Here is a 20,716-nt window from a genome sequence, read left to right on the forward strand (position 1 = left end):
CAAAAGCAATTTGCGTGCCAGGTAGTGTATAGGAACTACAACATGGCTGAGTTGCAATAACTAGGGTAGGTTCCATTGCTGATATTTCTCATCCAGAACATCTCCTTTTGCCTTGTATAAATGCTGTTAAAACATGCAGGGTGAAATTTCTTTCTTCCTACACACAGGCAGAGTTGTCTTGTGTGCTTTGGTGGAACTGCTCAGATATTTGAAAATCCAGCCCAAATCAATCAGAGGGCTGCATGAAGGCATGCAGATTGGAGTAGTACTTGCCGCCTGTGTGGATTCATAGGACTTGGAATTGAATAGGAAGATGCTTTTCCTCTGATCCGTATTGATTGCTCATCAGCCACATTCCGCATCAGGTGGGAAGTCAAGGTGGTGGCTGAGACTGCATGGAGGTCTATGGGCAGGGACCAGCTGCCAGAATTATGTCACCCTTCAATATATGTAGACCAGTGTAATTCATCAGTCATTTTAAGTCAGCCGGTGAAGTTACTCCTCTTGCCAAGAATTCGCAAGCTTACAGCATTAAATTTTATAATGAGTAGAAAACATAAGGCCAGACTTTTTTTTTTTCCCTCTCATCATTTTATTCACTTATCAATATGAGCAAATGTGGTAAGTGTGCCAGCTACGTGGGTAGAACAGTTTATAAATACAGCAGTAATAATTGCTGGCTAGTTGGATCATTCCTTCATTGTTGCACATTTTATAAATATCCTAGACTTGGAAGGAGTAGATTTTAATTGGCAAATGTTAGGGGTACTCATCCTCCTTTAAGAAGAAGAAGAAAAAAAAGAAAAAAAAGTTCCTTAATTAATAATCAGGGGAAATGGAGAAATGTATTTTTGTTCTGCTAGACAACTGGTACACTTTTTATTGTAATTTGGTCTGGCAGTGGGAATTAAGTGTGGAGTCCTGCTTTGGAAGTGTTCCGGAGCCTCTGTTAATAACCTCGCCAAATGGGGAACGGTCAATTTCCACACCAAAACAGGTATATTTTTTTGAAAAATCCTAGCAATCAGGAATGTTACCTGTTAGTATCTTCCCTCGGTACACCCCCTCCTTCCCACCCTTCTCCTCTTTGCTGTGTCGCTGGAAAGCAGCCCCGACCAGCCGTGAGGCAGTGCCAGGTCGTGGCTCGGGGGGCGAGACCCGGGACCCGCAGCTGTGGGATGGAGGGAGGGCAGTCAGTCGGGGGAGTCCTTCTGCCCTGCTGTGCTAGACACCAGGCAGCTGGAGCTGGGGATGTGCTACTGAAACCAGTCAGGACCTGAGCAGTGGGGAGAAAGCACGGATAACCGGTTGCGTGCTGAAGTTTCCCCCTTTTTGCCACGTTGTGGGGGGACAGCGTGTGATGCAGCTGCAGAGCCCCGTCTGTGTGGTCTGGTTGCCGCGGCAAGGGCAGAGGAACGAAGCTGTAGCCGTTCAGGAAGCAGTCGGGTTTGATTGTAAACATCTTTTCTCTGTAGAAGGCTATCTGTGAGCTAAAAAACATCACCTTCACCTTCCCAGAAGAAGAAAGAGGCATCTCCTACTGCAGATTCAAAACATTCCTGGTTTCCTACAGTGCCATAATCTCCATGTAGATTTACCAGTCCACAAATAGTCAATGCATAATAGAGAAGAAGTTTAGCAAAGATTTTTGTTGTTTCGTGTATCTTAACATTTTTTAAAAATCAGTTACTATAATTGTGGCTTTTCTGATGCTTTTATTCATCGTAACTTACAGGTTTGAATGGCATATGAAAGATACTAATTTTAATGATATGCATATCTCATTTTCTTTCAGCGAGCATTAAATAGAAAAAAAATGGCTGCAACTGAATTCAGCAATAAGGAAAACTCTGAATCAAGCACTGAGCACGATAAAGAAAATTCCTTTATCAAAACTGAACCAAGAAGAGTTAAAATATTTGATGGAGGGCAAGTGTCGTAACTTCATATATTAGATATCGTTGGGAAGATATTTTTTCCTTGATTCTAGACTTTGCAGAGATGTTGCTTCCTGTTTGATTTATTTTAAATAACGGTTCCCATACTGTGGTCTGTGGATGTTGGTTTATGTTTCCAAGAAAAATGGAAAGTCATCAGAAGCATGGAGCCATGAGAGTTACAAGGGGGGTAATGAAATAAAGAACAGTAGGCAGTGCAGTACTTTTTTTTTTTTCCAAAGGACAAACATTAATCAGCAGTAAAGGCAGCTAGATACAGCCATAGATGTAAATTCTTTTTCCTATATTTTTCTTACATGATAAGTAATACCTATTCTGCAATGAGGTTGTATAACTGTAGCCGGAGAGGATATAGTCCAGGGGCTAAGCAGCAGACTGCAGTACAGGCTCTGTCTGGCAGTTCGCTGTGGCGTACGCAGGCTGGAGAACTCCTGATTTGAGAAGTGCCATGGAAATATTTACTGAGAGCCGTCATCCATGCACTGTAATACTTTAAATCGGTTGCCTGATATGAATAACAGTTGCTGTAGCCACAGCGTCGTGCCATGTACAACATCCTTATAATACAGATTTTTTTAGCAGAAAAGTGCCAATGACACTTCCAAAAATTTTGTGCACAAATGGGGCATTATTTTATTATTCTCGTAATTGGTGGTGGGCTCTAGGGCTTTCCATTTACTAGTTCCCAGTTTGAATCCAGTCTAGGCCAGCAGTTAAGCCGTTACCAGCTGCCCAGGTAAAACATTGCTACGTGTCTCTGCTCAGATCCAAACATTGCAGGGAGCAGGTCAAAAAAAGCTAAGTGCAACCTTTGGCATCCTTGAGCAGAGATATGAAGGGTGTAACTGAATCTGATTTGACTTTTTCCACCTAGAGACAGTCCCAGCAGGCTGAGTCCAGAGCACATTGATAGGGATTTTTAAAGACTTTCACATTGTCGTAACTAATGTTGTTCCTTTTCTGCATCCAACGCAGAGCCTCAAAGATGCTCTTTCAGAGCTTCCTCATGGTGCCCAAACCTGCTTCCAAGAACTGACACTTTAAAAAAGTATGTTCCTGTGTTGCAAAGAGGAAATTTGAAATCTTTAAATGCTTAGTGTCAAACGGTACCTTTATTAAAAAAGATATGCCGTTATTCCTAAACAAGTCCATGATTACCTAGTGAAAAATCTAGATAGGAGTTTAACAAATAAATGCAGAAGTTGAGCAGAAAAAGAGCATGATTGGTTTTGTCAGTCAGTCATTTTCATCTGTTATATTATTTTTAAAATTCTGGTAGATTAGGGTTTCTAACTAGAATAATTTTCCCATTACAACTGATTGCCTTACTGTTATGCCACTGTTACTAGGTACAAGTCAAATGAAGACTATGTGTATGTTCGAGGGAGAGGGAGAGGGAAGTATATCTGTGAAGAATGTGGAATACGTTGCAAGAAACCCAGCATGCTGAAGAAGCATATTCGCACACATACAGATGTCCGTCCTTACCACTGCAATTACTGCAACTTTTCCTTCAAAACTAAAGGTAGGGGTACTTTTCTGTGTACATTTTTACCCTTTTTTCTTTCTACTTTAAAGTATAATTCTTTTCTTCTCACACTTGGCTGTTCATAAGCTGAAGAAGTTGCCTCTATAAAGTTTTATTGTCTAATGCTTCAAATATTTGCAGTTTCTGATTTCCTTCTTTTCCTTTTTCTTCTTTATGTTTATTCAGATAATCGCATCTTTATATGAATGAGCTGTATGGCATGTCACAGTGGGTGAGAAATTAGAGTGGAAGAGGGAAATCATATGGGAGTATGATGACAGGTGAAGACAAGTGAGCTGGTTAGCTGCTCATACTAGATGGGGATGGGAACACAGAATTTTAAGTTCTAGTGGTGACCTTTAGGAGGTATGACATTGACATATATCATACTCCTATTGGCACTCAACTAATTGCTCTAGGAAAGAAATTGGCCTGTATTAAATTACTATATTAAAATGTTTTTTATACCCTTGAAGGACAAGGTTCACTTTGCACTTGACTTTCAAAGACCCAAAGATGGACCCCTACTTTTTGAAGCCTACTTACATCAGATGTTTAAATGCGTGCTAGTTTAAGCAGGCTGTATATTAAACAGTGATAGATCCAGGACTCAAAATAAGTGAAAGAGACAAGAGAAGTTCACAGCCAAAATACTTTCACTGAAAAAATTCTAAGCGGTAAAATTTTTCTTGGCTTTGAACATCATTTAGCAATAATCCCCCCCCAGCTGTAACCTCAGAAACATTTGTATTTTTAGTGGGTTTGAGACTACTCAGCAGTTGGGTGGAAAACTTCCAAGAAATAACCCAGTGCTGAGAAAGTGGGATGGATAGTCTTTAGATTTGTCAAAACCTCTCTCTGCATCCTGACACACTGGGTCATCACGTTGCCTTTAAGATGAAATGCCAGTGTGAACCCAAAAAATTCCGATTATGTGTTTTGCAGAGTAGGCACGCTGGCCAAGTTCAAGTAACCAAGTTCTGCCCATCTGGAATTCTCCCTGGTTTCAGTTACAGCAGACACTTGTATTTGCTCCTCTTCTGCAGTTGCTATGCCCGGCTGTTGCCATTGCTGCTGGCAGAGTCAGTCACACAGTTGGGTGTTTGGTAAACCACCCTTCATGACAGGACAGTGTAGCCAGTAACTTCATGCAGGGTGGAAAGCTGGGAAATTTGCTATTTGTGAGACAATATAGTCATACAGCTTCATAACAATTATTTCAGAATTTGGGGTGAATTACTACCTTCATTTCAAAGTAGGAGTAAAGCACTCCATAAACATAGAAGATTCATTTCACCCACTGTAATTTCTCCTACTGAAATACCTGAAAGAAACAGTTTTTTGAGAGACAATAGGAAGTGTAAGTATAAAGTGAGCAGTTACTTATAATAACATACTTTGCACAACTGTCATCATTTACAGATCTCTGATCTACTCTTAACCTCTTCTTGATGATATTCACTGTATTTTCTTTTCAAAGGAGAAGGGGAGAGCAGCCTGTGGGGCTTCTCAGCAGTTATGCGTTCTCTTTTGAGATTCAGATCAAATATGTTCATGTTCTGATTTTGAATAAAATTAATCTGTTTGTTTTGGTCAGCAGTGCAAACTATTACACTAAAAATAGAATCCATCAAATACTAAAAGAGCTGCAAGATATGAACTTTAGTTTCACGTGATAGTTTTGTGTCAACATGACTTTGAAGGCTGAATCAGCCTTTTTTATACTTTGCCACAAACAAATGAGGGATCTTTTACACCAATGCAAAATACATCATCATCTAGGGTTTCCATCCTATTTTATCTCAATAGAGAACTTTATGAAATGTAGCCAGAGAGCTAGTAGTATTCAGGATGGTGAATCTGCTACAGCCCTTGACAGCTTGCATTGAGGGGCAAGGTTCTGTCAAGTGTGAAATCAAATTATACAGGTGGTTATAAATGTAGCTGAATAAGATACAGACATTTTGAGCGTATATTTGTATACGTTTGTACAGTCACAGAGCAGTTAATTTTTCTCTCTCTTTTTTTTTTTTTTTAAAGGAAATTTAACAAAACATATGAAGTCAAAGGCACATAGCAAGAAATGCATGGATTTGGGAGTCTCAGTAGGCTTAATAGATGACCAGGATGGAGAAGAAGAATTTGGTAAGAAACTAAAATCTTATTTCTTTAGTGCATTTTTGTATTTATTTTGTCATCCCAGTTTCTTACCCTTTCTTTTCCAAAGCTTTTAAATTCTTGTACAGGGAAAAGATAGATAAAAATCTTAGAAGCTAGTCCAAGGGAGCAAGAAATACTGGAAAAACTTTCACCAGAAGAAATGACAAGCATATGCTAAAGATAAATTTATCAGTTTCACAGATAAATATGACAGGACTGAAAATACCAGAAAAACAGCTGTTTGCCTAGAAAAAAAGATAGTCAGATGTAGTGTTTCTTTGAAAATATTTGTGCATTATATTGTCAAAGTTTTGAGATGCTCATTTCATAAAAACTACATCACTAACATGTCACCCGAATCACAAATATGTTGCTGAGTGCTTTGCAAGGAGGCTAAACATCTTCCAGTGTAGAGTTCTGTCCTCCTTCACAAATAATTGGACATAAATCAGCAGGTAGAGATCATTTAGAAATTCTGAATTTCATTCATCTTGACCTGTTCTACTTCTTCATTAGTGATGAGAGTGTTATAAAAAATGAATGTATTTGCTAATAATTGGAATTCTGCACTTCCCACATCCTGCGATGGCTCGCCTGAAGAGGAGCTGAGATCGTGGACAGTGAAAGAGGGCCAGACTGGTTCATGTGGGTTTTGCTCAGCATGATAAGAAAGATGTAGCTGCACCAGATGCAGTGAGATGGAGAACAGGATTGTGCATTAGGACAGTTTCGGATCTCAGCATGTCCAGTGCAGTGGTAGCGTTTTCTCCTTCCTCCCATTTCTCAGCAGGGACATGAATCGTGTTGCCTTGCCTTGTTGTATTTTTCTTCTTTCAGTGGAATAGTTTATTAGATCGTGGATGAAATTTTGAGAAAAGAAAGCAGTGGGGATCTTTATTTAAACAGTAAAGGGCAAGAAAGATGAATGCACTTGCTCCCATATGACAACCGCTAGCAGAATAAGCGAATCAGCTTGAATCTAATTCTAAATAATGCTGGGAATATGACTCAGCTGGTATGATTCAGTAGTGCGCTAGGTACAAAGAAACCTGCATTTTCCCTTTTTTGGCATTCTTCGATATATTCCTTTTTGGTAAGCTAAAAGCATGTCCCCCTTTGCAATTTGAGGTACCAAATAAATAACAGAAGATAAGCGGCAGTACAAATTACTGTCCTTTTCTCACAGAGGAACAGTTTTTGTTAACATTTTCAGCCTCTACATGACAGAAAAATCGTCGCAACTTTTTTTAAGCAGTGTTCTGTAGCTTTTGGCATTTTATTTAGTTCTATAAACTACAGCTGAACAGGTATTTCCACTTAATAGGAACTGAAGACATTTTATTGATTGATAAATCGATATTCCCAATTGCATACATTAAAAACTGCATTTATGGTTATAATGGGAAATGTTTCAAATGTTAGCAGAATTATCAGTAACAGCTGGTAGAAGTAAGCCATTTCAGACATTTGTTGAAAGATTGTTTTTCTTTGGCTCTAAGACTGTTCAGTTGAGAGAGAGAGAGACTCTCTTCTTAACATACCTCGTACAGGTGTCTGTAAACATAGTATAAATATATTATATATTCCCTCAAATACATTCTTTGTTTCAGCACAGTAATTACTTAATAAAATAAATACTCTATTTTGGGAAAAAAGCAAGACAAACATTCAAGAGGATTTGCTACATAATCTATGAAATTCTTCCAGAAATTTTGAGACCGCAATGTTTTGGTGGTTTTTTATTTTATTTTTCAGAATAGAGAAAGTAGCACTTCTTTCTTTAACTAAGAACCCCAAACCAAAAAACAACTCAGTGATAAAATCCCTACCTTTTCTAAAAGATCTGGCTCAGGTACCCATAGCAAAACCAGCTGTGCATCACAAAGCTCAGCACAAAAGTCCCATCCAAGAAGCAGAGTAATTAAGCCCGTGATAACCATGCGTTTGCTGCAGCCAAACCAGTCTAGCCTCTGCAGTTGCTGCATAATACAGGGCATTTTCAATTATCCATGTAAATTCAGTGAGCAACTGTACACTTTAAAAGTGTGATTTCATCTCTCAGCTCACCTGGCCACACTTGAAGGTATTTCTCATGATAATTCAGAAACTTGCTTGTTGGCCCATTTTTAAGGCAAAGAGTCAGCAAGGGAAAAAAAAGTGTGAAGTATTTGCATACATGCCCTCTCCTAAATCCTGTACATGCTGATTTTTTTGGCTATGTTTGAATGTGATTGAATTTTTTTTTTTTTTTTTTGAGGTGTCTAGGCAGTCTGGGTTACCAAAGTGACTTCAACCACCTCTTCGCTGCCCTTTCCCCCGGGGCAGTGCAGCAGTGCTCGCATTTGGGGCCAGCACCGCTCGCGCCAGGTCTGGGCTCTAGGGACAGCCCTGCCAGCAGTATATCACTCACAGAGGAAAACGTGATGGGCCTTGGGTGTTGAGCCGCACTTGTGGCATCACATCTTTGGCCCTTTCACCCCTCCTCCCTCTGACGTGTGCTGCTGGCTGGTTTGTGTCACATAGCGTTTTGGTGCTTTAAAAAACAACGTCTCTAAGCGCATATATTTTTTACTTCAGGAGTTGCGTGGTTGTTAAAAATGATCTCTCTCAGACAGTGGTCTGCCCAGTCCCATCTCTTTCCTCACTCGGAAGGCAATGTGAGAGGCTGTTAGAGGAAGGTGCAGAGAATCTGATAAGAAATAATTATGACCTCAGAAAAAAAACTTCTTCTTACTGTAGGCCATGTGAGGTTGGCCTCTTTCCTGACCCGTAGAATGTCTGTCTGTCTGTCTCTAACTAATTTGTCATCCGAACATTTGGAATACTGATTATTCTTATGGCAATAAAAACGTCTGCGCCTTTGCTTAGAATAACTAAGCTGTATGTCTTCCACCACACTTTGAATTAGAGAATTAGCCAGAAATTCAACAAAGCTACCAACCTTTTATTTACTAAGGCATTTGCTGGTTCTATTTTTATGTAGTTTTTTTAAGGCATAGGCAATCACGATTATTTGAATATGTAATATTTTTTAGATTCATATAAGAAATCAGCTTTCACCTGATAGCAGTACAGATTAATAGTGCATGCAAATTGAATAAGGAATGCAAACTGTGCTCAATCCTGAACGCAGGCACGCATGCGCGCGCACACACACAGAGCCTGTTTTTCCAGTAATCTGAGAAGCAGAAATTTTGTTGTGCTGTAATGTCTAGGGAAAAAAAGAAAGAGATGCACTTTAGCTCTCTGAAACTATATGTGATCAGAGCTTTTAACATAGCATTCTTTGTATTTGGACTTGTCATCATTTGGGTATTAGTAAATACTTCCTGGCCTGGCTTTTTGTATTCAAAACCATTCCCTCATCCATTTATCTTTCATCTTCTGCTCTTCGGAATGCTCTTATCACCAAAATACAGGGTTAAAATGTAAGGAATGTTAATATCTGAATTAAATTGTCAGACGAGGTGAACTGTTTAGTGTGACAGACTGCAACTGGGGATATCCTCTTTGGCCATGTTGACCCAAGATTTTTAAGACTGCTGTGCAGTCTTAAAAACAACAATAATTTGTCTTCAAATTAAAACAGTTATGAACTTTAAAGCTGTAATATTTCATATGTAAGCTAATGTATGAGTGGTACGGTATGTCTGAGTAAACTTGCACAAGATAGTTATTTAATAATGAAATCAGTAGATGGGCAGAACATATTTAAATTGTCTCTATGGAGAAATTTTATTCCAAAATATTCATTACTTTACCAGTGAAAATACCTAATTGTAAGTTTCAGATATGTATTTTTATATATATATACACACACATATATATATATATTTAAAAAAACCACTTTCATTTTCTGCAGTATTAAATAAACCCTTCTAAAGATACAATGGCTCTAAGTTAATTAGCTATATATTACTTATAGTAGATCTTAAGTGAGTTTCCATGGCTCTTCATTAGCTTAATCATGACTCAGTCTGTGTTTTCACTGCACCTACATTTAAGGAGTGAAAATAAATTAAAATCCTGCAATAATATCCTCCTTTTGCAAATAGAATGGAAGGCTGGTTCTGTATAGCTTACAAGAAAGATTTTTTTTTTACTTTTTTTTTTTTTTTTTTAATATCAGTATCTAGTCTTCAACTAGATGTACATTAAGCATGGTGGAGCCCTACACCTATAGCTTAGGAATAGACTACCTAGTGCTAGGGTTGATTTACAATATACAGGTTACTCAGGAAGGCTTAAATGTAAATAACCTCTTTAAACAGAGGTTACTCTTATTTTTTTGGTTAGTTTTACTTTGTTACTTTCCATACTCTTAGGAGTGAAAGTCAAAAGCCCACAGTTTGGTTGGGTTGGGCTTTTGGGAGAGTTTGGGGGTTGGGGGGTGGGTTTTGACACATTTCTGAGGAGCACTGGCTATTACCAGTCTGAATTTAACCCAGTAGATGTCACTGTGGGTCCTGGTTGATGGTGATGAGCAGTGGACAGTAGCTGAAGCAAGACTGAAATCAGTCAAGTAAAGCCTATGAACAGACTTAGGGAGACAGGAAGACAGCAAGTTTGGCTACAGATGCTAGTGCTATTCCACAGTACTTTGTTTTACCTTTTTTATAATTTGTTTGCATGGTTGTGGAACAGTCTGTTACAAGACTAATGCAATGGGTGAAAGGCAAGTCTAAGCTTGTAATTGTTTAGAAAAATAGGAGCGTGCATTGATGACATACAGACCTTACTTTCAAATTTATGATAATATGATGACATACTAAAAACGATTTCTGCCTTTATTGCCATAGTATATATTTTTTCTTGAGTTTGATCAGGAATATATGAAATGGAACAGATGCTTTATTTTTAAATGTTTTTCTGTAGATATTAATCCATAACTGAAGATACTTAACGCAATTTGAGGTGACAGACACTGCTTTGTATTGCTCAGGTGCTAAAAGCCAATGAATTTAGTAAATTTAAATTTAGATGGGAATAGATAGTGAACAGACCAGCAGATACTTAGTAAGCTATGTCTTCAATCTGTTAAGTAGAGCTAATAGCAATCCTATAGTTATCTACATAACTGTCCATTTGCTCGGGAATGTGTAAAACTTCAGCAGTCTGGACTTATATTTTCAGTTCCTTCTCGTCTTTCTGACAGTGAAAGAAAGAAAATTAACATTTTGCTCTTTATGTGAAAATCTGCCTAAATGTGATTAAGTTGTAACCAAATATGACTAAGTTATAAGCCATTGAACTTTATCATTAGATTTGGTGCAGAAATTGCTAAGTCTGTAGCAGGGCCTGATAAGTCAGGTCATGTGATGGACTAATTGATGATAATATCGCAGTTAAAATTAAAAGCTGTTAAGTTGAGATTCTGAAGAACCTTTCTTTTAGTACTTTGCAGTATGAAGATAATTATATGGCCATTGTTAAAACCATATACAGTAAGGATTCTTCTAGGAGAAACTTTTAAAATGAAGAACTTTAAAGTACATAGAGAGACATATTTCAGTTACCTAATCCATAGCATCACAACTGGAAAAAGCAGTTCATGGACTTATCAGCCCCAGGCGCTTCACTAATGGACATATTAGGATGCTGATAAGTCCAGCTAATGCTATTGTGCTGAAGAACTTGAAGCTTTTTCTTTCCCCACTTTGAGGCAAAATGTCAGTATAACAGAGCCTTAGCCAACAAGCTCATCAACACCACAAACACAATACAGAGCTGATTAACTAAATGAGGACCGACAACAAAATAAATGAAGGACTAAGATGATTTTTGCCCATGATTTGTGTACACTTACTTCAATACCTAGGATTAAAAACTGAATTTTATTAAATATATCTGCCATGTGAGCAAAATCCCCAATCAGTAGTTGTGTCCACGTTTCTATTATACCTTTATTTCCAGCTGTTCCTAATTTTTGCAGACTTCATGTCTGTAGCCAAAAGTTCCTCTCTTCTGTGAAGCTGAGAAAGAAGAATAGTCTTGCTAAGGGTTTAAAAGAAAAGATTGCAGCAGTTGACAGAGGTTGAGAGACATTCCCTAGTCTTCCAGAAACACTTGTTATAAAAAATTGAGGCAGTCTTGAACAGTCTTTCTGTTAAAATGGTGAGAGTTACAAATTTGAAAGAGAAGTAGCTTTCATAAAGACTTCACTTAATAGTGTGAAACTTTCTTCCTGTTTTCTTTTTTTAAAAAAAACAACTGTGAACTTTCATGCCAAAAGCCATTTCCCCATATACTAGTGGCCTTTAAATTTATGACACATCCTTCATTCTAGAATATCCCACATTGCTTGACAACCTTATACAAAGTGAAACACAGAAGTCATTTTGTTCCCTTTGGAAATTGAGTCAGTTCTAGTTATATATATCAGCTACATAAGCATATGGTTATAATTGTGCATAGTTTAAGATAGGAAGCGAAGAATTAATTTTTCCCCAATTAAAACTGCAAGGGAACTTTAGTAGGCAGCGTACCATTACTAAAATGGATGGGGGCCAATACTACTTGGTTAACAAGACAGTGCTTGGAAAAGAGCCTTTCCCCACAAGGAGCGGTCACAGCCTCAGCTCCATGCCTCATTCAGAGAAGACCCATAACCTGCCTGGGTCTTCCACCGCTTAAAACTCCAGTATCGGGTCCTCTCGCAACTCCACTGATTTACAGCAATGCTTAACGGGATTCACTATCACTAATTACAAAAGCTTGGGCACCTCTTGTTTCAGCAAACATACACGTGGGTATGAAAGCCAGAGCAGAGCATTCCTTTGTGCATTGCCAGAGCAAGCAAGTCAGGAGTGGGGTTTTTTTTCATCTGATGTTGTGAAGCGGTGTGGGAGTAAGGGAACCACATTCATCGCCGTCACCTCGCCCACACTGCAGGCTCTGGCTCCAGGTAACCACACTTAAATAGAAGCTGGCCAATGGGTGGAGGTAAACAGGGACACAATAGAGGGAAATGATATCCCACCGAGTTCTGCATGTAAGGAATCTATGTCCCACACATGGGTCCCCTTTCCCTTTCCACGGTTTTATTCTGGAAAGGTGAGATGTACACAGAAAATTTCTACGTAAGCAGCATTTGCTAGTAAATCCTGTAGTGTTTTTCAATGTTGATTTGAAAAAAGATAGTTTCTTATTATAAATCAGGGCATTGTTTGAGCATATGTTTTCCTTGCTTTACAAATGTGACAAGTCAGTCTAATCACTTCAGGTAGTTTCTCTTGCCAGTGGAGACAGTCATTCGTGATTGACATCAGCTTTCATAGAAAATGAGATTCGTGTGGAGAGAGGGAGAAAAAAAGAAAAGAAACAGTAGGGTTTCCCAGAGAATAGTTATGTCGTGTTGGTAAATAGACCAAAATTAAGAGGGAGTACAGACTGAAACCCGAGACTTTGCAATGCCCCATGCATTATTTAAAGAGTTGCAGGAAACACATGGGTCACCCTTTAGATGTAAAACATGGAGAAGTCTTCAAGATCTGTTACAGAGGCATTGGGGGAAGTTATTTTCATTCAGAAATCAAACATATGTAGAGGTTCTAACATTTTAGATGTGTTTGCTTTGCAAATTAATGATGAAGAAATACTGTTTGTGTGAAGAAGAGAAATGGCAGAAGTCTAGAGGAAAATAAATGTTGAATAACTCCATGTGGTTTTGTTAATAATATTTTTAACAATCCGACTTGCCATATTTTTGGAATGGACCTTACTGATTTAATTTTTCCACTAAAATATATTTTCTTTTTTGAACAGCTTTGTCTGTAGATGAGAATTATAAGTGAAGACTATTTAAAATTCGAAAAAATATTTTTGTTAGCATCATTCCAATGACCTGGAGGATTTGGGCTATTTTTAATAACATTTCAGTTTCATGCCTGCTGTAGTAAATGTAGAAAATCTATAGTTTCCATATTTATTTAATGTACAAATTACTGTGTAGGCAAAGAGGGGCAAAGTCATTATAGAGGGATTTTTTCAAAGCAGCTATTAGTCTCATTCCTAATTGCATTGCTCATTTGAAACCATAAAGGCTTATAATGGTGGGTAACTTATTGAGAGGTAGCTCAATTAAACTCATTTATTTTACCTGGAGTTCAAGGTGCTTATTTTGGTTTTAGTAACGTAGCAGCCTCAAGTATTGGTAGTACATTCAAATTCTTTTAAGGGTCTGATTTTCTTCAGAATCGTTCATTTTGATGGTCAGTTGCTTTGTAGCTTTCTAGAGCAGGATCTCTGAGATTTTAACTAACCAGCCATCATTGCTTTTGCAGAGCCAAATGATTTTTATGCTGATATTTTTTTTGGACAGCTCAGCAGACAGACCTTTAATCGAATATAAAATATTAGTGCATTCAAAGCATTTTGTCTTTTATAAAATATGATCCCAGACAGTCTGGCTTGGAATCAGATACAGCAGATGGGATTTTCTGTCTCTTTACGAAAGATGATTCTTTCTTTCCAAGTTACGATATAAAAGAAGGTGAAAAGCTGCAGTAGAGCTGTATTTTGTAGAGAAGTTTACCACTAGACAGCAGTTTGGCTTTATGAGTTGAAGTCAGGAGGGCTTCTTAATGTGAGCAGCATAGGTAAGTTTTGAAAGGATTAGGGCTTTCTTGCCTCCTAGGACATCATGGGTGATTTGTTAATACACCTTTCAAAACATTAGCAAAGTGAAGAAATCTGGTAAGGTCTAATTTTGGTCTCTTTTGCCTGTTAACGAGACAGATTCCTGACTAACAGCCTCCAGTCTTTCTGTTTGCATCCTTCAAAAACCTTTGCAGCAGTGATTCATATTAGGTACAAGGACACCCACTTATGAGTCAGAACCAGCTAGAGAATATCCCACCGCTAAGGTTGGCAGACCAGCTTCGTATGTCGTCACTGGGAACTTAATGAACCGGGAATCTGCTCACATCTCCCCAAGCGAAAGAGTGAAGGGTGACTTTGAGCAAATGGTTATAAATGGCTTAAAAGAAAACAGCCAAACCCAGAAGGTTAAAAACAACACGGAAGCAGAAGATGAAAGATTATGTAGCTATATAATTAAATACGTACACCGGAAATAAAAACAAAAATTAAATTCTTTCCTGTTGCTTTGATGCAGTGGGATGTGACTGAAAAACGCACGCGCCATGTGATTTTTTGTGTGTTTCTAATTACTCCCTCCCACCTCCTTTCCAATCAGTCCAGGACCTTCATTGGCTTACCTTCTAATTCCCACTTTTGCAGGTGAGAAGCAAAGATTTGGCTATGACCGGACAGGATATGATGTGGAGGAGTCTGATGGTGCAGATGAAGATGAAAATGACAATGAAGATGATGATGAAGACAGCCAGGCTGAGTCAGTCCTATCCACGACCCCCTCGGTGACGGCCAGCCCCCAGCATCACCCCTCTCGACACAGCCTGCAGGATGCCACCAGCACTGATGAAGACATCAGACTTCCAGACTGTTTTGCTGGGGTTCACACGGACTCTATGGACGGTCTGCCAAAAGCACTGCTGACGAAGATGACTGTCCTTAGCGCAGTGCAGTCAGTTAGCAGGACCTCCAGGTCACCAGCAGAATTCACCCATCAGGAAGCACATGAGGATAAAGCCCAGGAGAGAGGAGCGGGTCCTCGCAGTGCTAGTGCGGCACCGGCGGACGTCCCTCCTACATCTCCAGGTCGCCAGATGTCTGTGGATTACCCCGATGCAGAAGCAGCCTTGGGCCACCCCTTAATATCAACTGCAGCTCTTACAAAGGTAGGAGTTATCTGACTCTGGGGGAGAGAGTGGGACTTTAAATCCTCCTTTTAAAGATCTTTCTGGAAATTTTTCAGAGTTCAAAATGTTAGCCCTTTCCTTCATTCTTTGAGTTGTTGGCTGATGCATCTTTAAGAGAGTTGAAAATAATCCTAGCGCAAACGTGTAGGACTCTAGAAACAACAATGTTGTAGGAACACTGCTTTTCAAATTCTTAGTTTTTATTGTATTCTCCCTGAAAGGATTAATTGTAACATGGTTGTTTCAGCTGAAGTTTGGAGCTAGTAGATTGTATTTCAAATAAGAAGGGATATAACAGAAATGTAAAATGAACATATGGTGGTGGTTATGAAGTTTTCAGAGGAAAGTGGTAGAATTCAGAAGTCATTTCTCTCTGAAATATGACGATAGAATCATTGGTAATTCCCAAGGGAAGTTAATCTAGTCCCAAAGGTTTTTGCCTTATCACTGTAAAAAAATTGTGCAATTGCTTATCTCTCCTCCAAATATGCTTAATAATAGAATTAGAAAGAAGACCAGATGTTCCAGTGAAACTAGGAGATTGCCCTTGCACAATAACAAAAGGAGAGACAAGCGCAGAACAGAGACCTGAGTTCCCAGTGCTCTCATTTTTCCTCCAAGCTGAAAGAACATTTTGATCAGAAAAGGATCAGTTTTGCCCATGCCTCTTCTAAACACATGGCTCTTCAGAGCAGTGTGCAAAAAGATGAGGTCAGTCTGTGTGCGAGGCTGCAGGAGCGTTCAGTAATTTTGGCGACTGTTGTCTTTAAAATTGCTGAGGAAATCACAGAGGGGAACTGGCAGGTGTTAAGCCTTTTACAATTCAGCAATATTTTAATGGACTGTAATGGGGACGGTACAAGTCACAGACGTGATTGACCATAAGGATATCTCTTGAAAGTTTTGAATTCTTACTGCAGACCGTGAAGGCATTAGAGCTTTCCAGAATAATGCTCCGAAAACTGTGATGCAAAATGTAGTTTAAATAAAGGAGTAATTACTGCCTTCTCTGTGATTAATGCAATTTTTACAAATAGTATGTGCATGCAGTTATACAAAAAAAAAAGCAGCTGGAAATTTTCAAAATCTTAAACAGTAAGTAAAAATTTCATTCTAGTTTCAGTACTTACCGGCTTGTTTTTTCTTTGGAAATCTGTACTGCTGGGTTGATTTTTAACAAAATTTAAGATAGTGAACCATTGGCAAGGAGAAACAGTAAAAATTATTGCTGCATTTCCTTGTTTGACACAGGTTCATTCCTGCTTGTGAGAACTGTGAGTCCATGTGGCAAATGTAAATTGGAGTGATTTTGTAGTATGACATAGAATAAAATGTAGTGGTCTCTGATCACTGTATATACCTGCCACAAAAGGGGTAGGATCTTAATATTTGGATTTGAGGTTTCAGTTGTTGCCAGTAGATACCAGAAAGACATTTGACTGAGTTTACTCCCTCATCACACAGAACAATGAAGCCTCAAGAAAATATTCACACAATTAAAAATGTTGAAAGGTCCTCGTTAATATAGCTCTAATGATTGTCTACATTAATATATATTTTTTTTAAAAAAGGCACGTAAGTAATACAAGGCAGTAATTCTTTCCAGACTACCTCCTCCTTTCCCAGATCAAAAGAAGTGGCAGCTGTGTGTCTGATGGTTAATCTACAGTTTGTTCCTATTGTGAATGGTTTGGATCCCACTTCTTGCAATCAAGAGAAGGGGTCGAGACAGCTCAGGAAAGCTGTTGTATATTCCTTTGAAAGCATCCATACCAGTTTATCAGGATTTCTTGAGAGGTGTCAGACAGGACTTAATTCTGAGAAAGATGTTGGCTTCCTTCTCACACCCTTCTTCCCATTTAGACTGGTCGGCACTGCGTAGTCAGTAAATCATATTGTCCTTTAACCAATACATTTCCTACCAGCAGTTTTCAAAAGCATTTCTGTTCGTGTTTCAGTTTTGTGTCTACTGTAGAGATTTCTTAAGCTTGGTCAAAACCACAGAATTACTGTTTAGGACTATATAAACTAAATAAGGTTGCACCACTCTTTATATGTTATGAATATGCCTCAAACTAAAAGATACTGCGAGATTGCAATTGCAGTTTAAGACTTCTCGTTTTAGGAGTTTTTAGGAAAGGAGTTGTCAGCCTTGCTTAGTAGCACAGGCTATATGACAAGAAAAGGGAGCATATAAATACAATTATCGGTCCAGGTTTAGGCACCAAATCATGGTGAGCTGAGGCAACAGTGGGATGTGGGTTCTATGTCTCACTCCAGTATCTGCCTGTCACCTCCTCTTCTGTGGGCGCTGTAGTTGTCATCCATTTCTTGTCGTTGCTTATCGCCCATCTTCTGCGTTATAAGTGCCTACAGACAAACATGCCGTGATGCTGCCTCTGCCTGCCAGAGGCTGTAACGGCTCCACTAGAGGAACCCGGTGCATCAAAAAAGCCAGGTTGTGCTCATTTAACCTTCTCGCCTGAGGTGATTTCCACAGAAAACAGTTCTCCAAAGCCTTCTCACTCCTTAAAAAACACAGACAAAGGATATTCAGCAATGTTTTCAAGTCCTAGCGTTCAAGAGAAATTAGCCGGGGTAATTAGGAGAGGAAAATTCAATTAGTGGGCGAGGAAGGAGCTGGAAAAAGAAAGGAAGGAAATTAGTTCATTGTTCAAGCTGGGCAGTATATACTGTGAACCAGTTTGTTGTTGTTTTTTCTTAAAAGGGAGTGTGGGAAGCGCTCCCAGCTACCTCGCGTTTTCGTTTCACTCGAGGGTAGCGGTGGCCGCCGCATTAACACGCCTGTGTTGTTCTCTCCCAGAGCACGCCCTCCGTCAGCTCTCCCTCCTCGCTGGTGGACAGCAGCATGCCGACCACGGCACCGTCGCCCTATGCCGAAATCCCAGAGGAGAAGCCGGCCGGGTGCCCGCAGCACGCCGCCGAGCTGAGGGCTCCCCAGACTCACCTCTTCAGCCACCTCCCCCTGCACTCGCAGCGGCAAGCCAAGGCGCCCTACGGCACGGTGCCGGTCGGGGGGATTCAGGTGGTCCCCGCCGGCCTGGCCGCCTACTCCGCCTTCGTCCCCATCCAGGCGGGGCCGGTGCAGCTCACCATCCCTGCCGTCGGCGTGATTCACAGAACTACCAGCGCCCTGGGCGATGCGGGCGGCGCGGCCGCCGGCACCGCCGCGAATCCCGTGGGAGTCGCCGAGGTGAACAGCGTCGTGCCGTGCATTCCCATCGGCCAGGTGAGCGTGCCGGGCATCCAGGGTCTCGGCACGCCCAGCCTGCAGCCTCTGCCGCCGCTGGGCGTGGAGACGGTGAACATCTTGGGCCTGGCAAACACGAACATCGCCCCGCAGATGCGCCCTTCGGGAATTACCCTGAACGCCGTGGGCCTCCAGGTTTTGACCGCCGGCGCGGCCCCGCAGGGCAACCCCAGCCCGCAGGCCCACCTTCCCGGCCTGCAGATCCTGAACATCGCCCTGCCCACCCTCATCCCCTCCGTCAGCCCCGCCGGCGCCGAGGGGCAAGGAGCCTCCGAGGCACCTGCCTCGGGCGGCAAGGCCTGCGAGTCCCAGCCGGAGCCGGCTCCCGTTGGCTTCCCCGCGGCCGAGGTCGGCCAGGCCGGCGGGGCCGCTTCTCCTCAGGCGGCGGCCGGCGGCCAGCGGTACGGCGGGAAGAGCCATCCCGAGCCCGCCCCGCTGACCGACTACGAGCGACCCGACGGTCCGGGGAAAGCGGACCCCGAAAAGACTGACCTCACGAACCCCGCCAAGCCAAAGCGCGACGTCCCTTCCCTCCAGGCGAAGAGGGCCGCCCCGGCGGAGCCCCGCTCCAAGGCGAATCCCGACGCGTTAACCAAGTCCCCGGTCCACCGAACTGTCTCCCCGGACAGACAGGTACACAGGCCAGCCGCCTTGCCCCGGCGGCAAAACACGGTGCAGTTTAGCGATGGCAGCAGTGACGATGAGGATAGACTTGTAATAGCAACCTAGGTTTTGGTTTTCATTGTGTTTTTATTTTTGGGGGGGGCTTTTTTTATAACACTTACAGGTTTCTTTGCAAACCTCCCTTTCCTTAAAGCACATTTTTCTGACACAAACCCATTACTAATCTTCGTGCAATCATGAACTCTTGACCAATAATTGTTGTTTCTTGTCAGCTCCAGCCATTTTTGTACATGTTGTATAGACGATTGTGCCTTTTTGGAGTTTTATGTTTAGAAACCTGTACAGATTGTTGAATATATATATATAAAATATATATATATAAAATATGTATATTAAAACCAGGTAGTTGCTTGTGTTTAGTAAGTAAACATCCTATGTCAGATAAATAAAGGATTAAATTATATGTTGCACTGTTAAATGTAAATTTTTATGGCTGTGGGACAAAGTTTCTGTGTACAGATCTAGTATGTAAAACTCCATATTTATTGTATCCATATTAGTCTTGGAAAAGGGTCTGTCCATCTTTCTTGTGTAAGACGGTAGCTTTACACTTAAAAGAGAAATACAGTATCTGTGTTATGATATATTACAGTAAAATTTTGTTTACTGACTTTACCATTGCTTATGTTGTGCCTTCTTGATGCAGCCCGGTAGTTGGAGAGGCGCTTGGCTCGCCCCTTTTAGTACCCTTCCAGCTGCGTTCAGCTCGAAAGGATTCGGTGGTGGTGTATGCCCCCGTGGTTTCACCTGCCACGAGAGAGAGAGTACACCCTTCGGGCTTACTTGGAGCAAAACCTTCCATTTCAAAACATCCAGGATGGCAAAATGGGGAGGGAGTCCTTCAGCTTTTTGTAGAGGGAGCATCCATCCACCTCGTGTTTTTAACACTTCCTAACTAAAATTTGAAGACTTCCCTGAGGGAAAATAGCAAAAGGGTCAAGATGAAATATTTTTTTATTTGTAATCTGGAACTATAAAACCACTTTTTATTGACATTAAAATGTTACACAAGAAAAGAATAATTCTTTGTGTGTTCTTAATTGCAAAATCCGCCATACAGTTGGTGAAAATGCCACTACTGTAATGAGGATTTGGCATTGCCAATTAACATCAACTTCTTAGGAGACTGCATTTCAGGTCGTCTTCGTTTACAGGTAGACAAAGCCAATTTCTCCCTAAATATGGTTTTGTCTTATTGATGCAGGGAAAAACAAGGGACTAGAGGTCTTACACGTACAATTAATGTGCCGTTACATCAACAAACTCGTCGTTAATGGGCATACAAGACATGTATGGATCCCAGAATAATGAAGTTTAATAAAATTCTGTTTGCAGA

At 40.5% G+C, this 20,716-nt stretch overlaps 1 protein-coding gene across 3 annotated transcripts in view; it reads left to right on the forward strand.

The window, feature by feature from the left end:
* The window catches only part of HIVEP1 (HIVEP zinc finger 1), a 125,047-nt gene extending 104,690 nt beyond the window's left edge, over window positions 1-20,357 (forward strand). For 2 of the 3 annotated variants that reach the window (XM_049823995.1, XM_049823996.1), the window contains exons 5-10: window positions 902-997; window positions 1,796-1,929; window positions 3,308-3,483; window positions 5,527-5,631; window positions 14,887-15,404; window positions 18,250-20,357. In XM_049823995.1, coding sequence (XP_049679952.1) covers window positions 902-997; window positions 1,796-1,929; window positions 3,308-3,483; window positions 5,527-5,631; window positions 14,887-15,404; window positions 18,250-19,425 — 2,205 coding nt within the window. In that variant the 3' untranslated portion in view covers window positions 19,426-20,357. The remainder of the gene's footprint in view (window positions 1-901; window positions 998-1,795; window positions 1,930-3,307; window positions 3,484-5,526; window positions 5,632-14,886; window positions 15,405-18,249) is intronic. The other variant, XM_049823997.1, reaches the window with a different exon arrangement.
* Window positions 20,358-20,716: the final 359 nt, after the last annotated feature.

This window comes from Accipiter gentilis, chromosome 20, assembly GCF_929443795.1.
Source record: "Accipiter gentilis chromosome 20, bAccGen1.1, whole genome shotgun sequence".
In the NCBI taxonomy this organism is placed as follows: domain Eukaryota; kingdom Metazoa; phylum Chordata; class Aves; order Accipitriformes; family Accipitridae; genus Astur; species Astur gentilis.